The sequence below is a fragment of the Cyprinus carpio genome, chromosome A6 (assembly GCF_018340385.1).
Source record: "Cyprinus carpio isolate SPL01 chromosome A6, ASM1834038v1, whole genome shotgun sequence".
Lineage (NCBI taxonomy): Eukaryota > Metazoa > Chordata > Actinopteri > Cypriniformes > Cyprinidae > Cyprinus > Cyprinus carpio.
This window is the reverse complement of record NC_056577.1, coordinates 28,949,610-28,954,143: the sequence shown is the minus strand read 5'-3', so window position 1 is coordinate 28,954,143 and position 4,534 is coordinate 28,949,610. Positions and strand designations below refer to the sequence as shown.

Sequence of the window (4,534 nt, the reverse complement as noted above, 5' to 3'; positions counted from 1 at the left end):
ATGCTTCATAATTTGGTTCGCTATAAAACAAGTTTTAAGCATAAAGGTTCAGTTATGGGTTTCATGTGGGGCAAGTTTGTGCTCAGTGTTTCAATGCGGTAACTCCTACACTTCAGTGTTTTATTGACCCACTGCAATCAGGGCCTTTAGACTTTCAACAAATGTCAACCCTGCCACCCCCTCACCTTGACCCAAATTCCATCACTCAAACATTCCTGCTTTTCTTTAAAGGTTTTATTCTTGTGCAACTCTGTGTGTGCCAGCAATTTCTCAGGTGAAGAAACCACACCTTGAAATCGTTAAGTTGATGTTATTCTGATGTGATTTTCTGCATTGTGCCAGTAGAAAAAAGATCCAAACAACATGTCATCTTGCTCATTCTTTATTACTTTATAAAACAAAGTGCAGTTGAAGATGAACAGAACCTTTTTTTTTTTCAAAAACCTGCAAATGAACCAAGAAGAAAAAGCCTAAATAATTTATAATACATAATTAAAAGGTGGTATTTACATGAAAAAAAAAAACAAAAAAAAACATTCTATACAGTTGCCATTATGAAGGCAATAAAATAGCCAGGTTTCTTCCTGGTAGAGGTAGATAAACATAGAAATGGGAGGGAGCATACAATAACTGACAGAGTAAAGACAGAGTAAAAACAGAGTGAGATTCAAGTATGAATATACTCCATAACTCCAGACCTCAACCATACGAGCTATGCATGAACATGAATCCAATATAGTTTATCTTTCCAGTCTGAACATCAACAAATGCAAACTTTAGTCTATAAAAACGTAATCATCTGCAAATTACATTCAACCCCTTATTTTTAACAACCTTTGGATCCAGCCCAAAATATAACAAGAAGTGTATGCCAAGAACAAAAAGGTAGAACGTGTGAGGATCTTCTAGGGTGTTTCATTTAAGGCTAACTATGCTTTTAACTGATTATACATCCAACATACAGTATATGAAACTGCTTCATATTAAGACTCAAGTACTAAATGACTTTAGCACAATGTAAAGTCACAACACTGAGAACATTCTTTTGCATTGACTATGCATGTTTCCAAATGGGAAAAAATCCAGAAACTCCTTAGAGATATTGAAGTCTTTGCAGTCAGTCACAAGTGTTACAGTCCTCAAACCAGCAGTGTCCTAAACCACTATCTAGCGACCACACCGGTGTTTTTTTTGAGTCCCAGACCTTCAAAACCTCTTGAGCCGTTCCAGTTTGGCTTTCAGCTGTTCTTGTCGTTCTCTAAGTTTATCTCTCTTCTGCGTCAGTCTCTGGTTCTCGTTTTCCAGATTTCTGATACTTTCTTTAGCCCGCTTTAAAATCACCACTTTGGACGCCTTGTCATTATTGGACAGTTCGGGGACATGGTCCCGTAGCCTAAGGAAGCAGTTCTTTAATTCGTTGCGCCTTTGCCTCTCCATCACATTGTGCGACCTCCGTCTCTCTTCTTCGTCCTCCGTGTCCACCCCCTGTCGGGAGGCCAGACTCCGAGAGCGTCCCGTACTCTGCGCGCTTCGGTGGGAGTCTCCAGACCCTCGAGAGCGTTTGAGAGGGGGCGCGGAACAAGGGGAGGGTGGGGGCGGAGGAGAGGCGGGCCTTGGGGCGGCATAGTTGTGCTGTTGTTGGATTTCAAAGTGACAGCGCTTGAGAGCACGCTGCTGCTCACGCCTGCTGTCCTCCAACTGCTGCTGGTGTTGAGAGCGTGTCAGCGTGCTCGACCGCCGGACGGTCACAACATCAATCTCCTCCTCTGTGGAGCACAAACAGTTAAAACTGTGTTAGAGCCAACTTAACAGTTTCATGTGGTTTCAAGAAAAACTAACTTCCATTATTACAAAATAAATGTTGTATGTGAATAAAAAGACTCACCAGAATCGCTTGTGGATGATTCTCCTCCAGTGGACAGTGAGCCATAATCAGACGTGGACTCGATCTGCTCCTGGCTGTCCAGTGGTAAGTCCTCGCTCTCCAGAGCCTGACAGGCGAGCGCCACATTGTGGCAGTCCAGCATAGAGCCTGCGATTTCGGCAAAAATCTCAGTGTCAATATCGGAGAGCAAGGGACTCGTGGAGAGCACCGCTGAGAGTTTATCCTCGTTTGGTTTTTCGGTTTGCCACAGGCAGTCCTCCGAGAGCGGATCCGAATCCGCTGCTGAAGCGCTGCCGGTAAAGTTCCAGTCCAGCTGGAGAAAGTCGCTGTCCTCCATTAAAAGTTCAGATACTAACTCCAACTGATCCACCGTGGATAACCTCTTTGCGAGCCCGGCTTTCATCGGGGGGGACTGGGGCGGCGTGGGGATGGACTGCAAGTCCTTCATGAGACTCAAGCAAAACTCGTCGTCAAACAGCAGCGGCTCGGAGTCGCAAAGCCAGTCGTGCGATGGAGAACAAGCCTGCAGCATCTTCGCGGAACCTGTCAGAAAAGTGCACGAGAAACGAATCCTTTATTACGAGAGAACGTGTGCATCCAAAAGTAAAAGTCCACCTGGCTTTCAGCTATCGAGTAAAAAGCGGCTTGTTTCTAAACGGCCTGCGAAGTGTTGTTCTTATGCACTGCCGATTGTAAAGTTTCCCGGCTCGCGCGTTCATTTTTATTCATGTTTACAGTGGTGGCTCCGCCCAGGTGGGCGAGGCTGCTCGTGCAGTGATGTCACCGAACAGCTGAAAAGGTCCTGCACGAGAGTTTTGTTCCACGCCAAATTTCTCACATTAAAAAAAGTTAAATCATACATTTGACTTTTTGGAAGCAAATAAGCCAAACCGAGTTTCTGTTATAAAGGAATTGCAGTTCATGTTAAATCATTTCCCCTGACAATATCACTGACACTACTAAGGTTAATATCTTCAAACTATTCCTGTGGCATTGATTAAAGTGATTTTAAAGTTTCCAAATTTTGCCATGATGAAAAACCGGCTTAAAAACCAATGTTCATATCTGCAGGAATTTTCAAACTGTTAAATTTGTATTATTTAAACGAATTAAGCTGATACGTGTGTGTATGTATATTATATTTTATATATATATATATATATATATATATATATATATATATATATATATATATATATATAAAATACACTGTACAAAATGCAGGTAAATTGTAATGTGAGTTTAAGAATAGATAGTCAACTTTCCAACACGCTTTAAATAATTTCTTCACGAGTAATGCACTGCAAAAGTAAGCGAGAGGTTCACGTAACGCTAGTAATATCATATGGAGGAAGCCGGTAGACAGAACACATGCAGGAATGCGCACACACACGCACAAAAAGTCACTTACCTTTTTTTTCCCAAACACTATAGCGAATGAAATCGATGGAAACCGTCAGACAATCTCAAATAAATGTTTATAAAATTATATTAAAAACGGTGGAAAACCCGCAGATCCTCCTTGCGGCATGTCAGAGCCCACGCGGACAAAAGCAGGCAGTGGGTGTGGCGACGGATCGAGACCATTTAATTTTAAAGGGCGATGTACCGCCGTTGTTCCTCCGCATAGAAAAATCGCGCCAAAACTCATTCGGCAAATGTTGAATGAAAACTCTTATTGTAATTATGCCTATTTATAGTCTGCAGCTTTATAAGTAATAAAAACCATCACGGAAAAGCGGCTGAATAGCCGCGGAGGAATGAAGGGAATATAGGACGGACCTAGAGTCCTCGCGGAGCGCTCGTGTACTCAATGAACCGTGCAATACCAAGAAAAAGAAGGGGGGTTGTAACTCACACACGTGTGTTCACAAATGCCGGTTCTGGTTTGCTATGAAGATAGTGTCTACAAAAAAAAAAAAAAAAGAAAAAAAAAGGAGAACGAAAGCTGAGATCACGTTGTGCTGTGGTCTGTTTTGGCGGGTAATATATGTAAACAAGGACATACTGTTCTCAAACAGACACTCCTTATATACACAGTTACAACAGATCTCGCGCGACTTAAGGGGTAGAAATATGAACTTTAGAGGGACTGTACGGCATGTGAGGGTGATATAGGCGTTGGTTACATAACAAAAGAATAGTAGCATCCGGCTCAACACGTGCAGAGGTAACCCCCTCTTCTCAGGTGGCAGGATTGATTTATTAGTCTCCCGCGAGTTCAGCATATGGGCGGAATCTTGCATTCCTTACGACTGCTGACCTTAGAATGCAACAAAGAGAAAATAGAATTCTCACGTTCATTGTACAGTTTGCTATGCTCTACTTCTTAAACTGTTTAAACTACATTTATTATCCATAACATGTTTGTATGCAGTATGCAGTTTTCATGACCTCATATTAATGAGACAATATGAGAGTTTTGCACTTTTAAAAACTCATTTATCAGACTATTCTAGTTCAACTTGATTTTCAGGGCATTCCAAAACACTAACGATTTTTAAGCAGTATTTAATTAAAATGATTATATAAATTAGGCAATGTAGCCTATAAGGCCTACCCAAAAATATATGTTCAAAATTGAAATGCAACAATTTTGATCGACTTCGAACACATTGATAATTCAGGATACATAACATATTAGGTAAA

The 4,534-nt window shown here is 41.4% G+C and overlaps 1 protein-coding gene across 1 annotated transcript; it reads right to left on the bottom strand.

Moving 5' to 3' along the window:
* Positions 1–366: 366 nt before the first annotated feature.
* On the bottom strand, positions 367–3,648 carry LOC109091120 (transcriptional regulator Myc-2-like). The gene is made up of 3 exons (XM_042758898.1): positions 3,297–3,648; positions 1,886–2,428; positions 367–1,766 (listed from the first exon to the last, which is right to left on the bottom strand). Exons 2-3 carry the CDS (start codon positions 2,415–2,417, stop codon positions 1,207–1,209), a joined length of 1,092 nt encoding a protein of 363 aa, XP_042614832.1. The 5' UTR covers positions 2,418–2,428; positions 3,297–3,648; the 3' UTR covers positions 367–1,206.
* Positions 3,649–4,534: the final 886 nt, after the last annotated feature.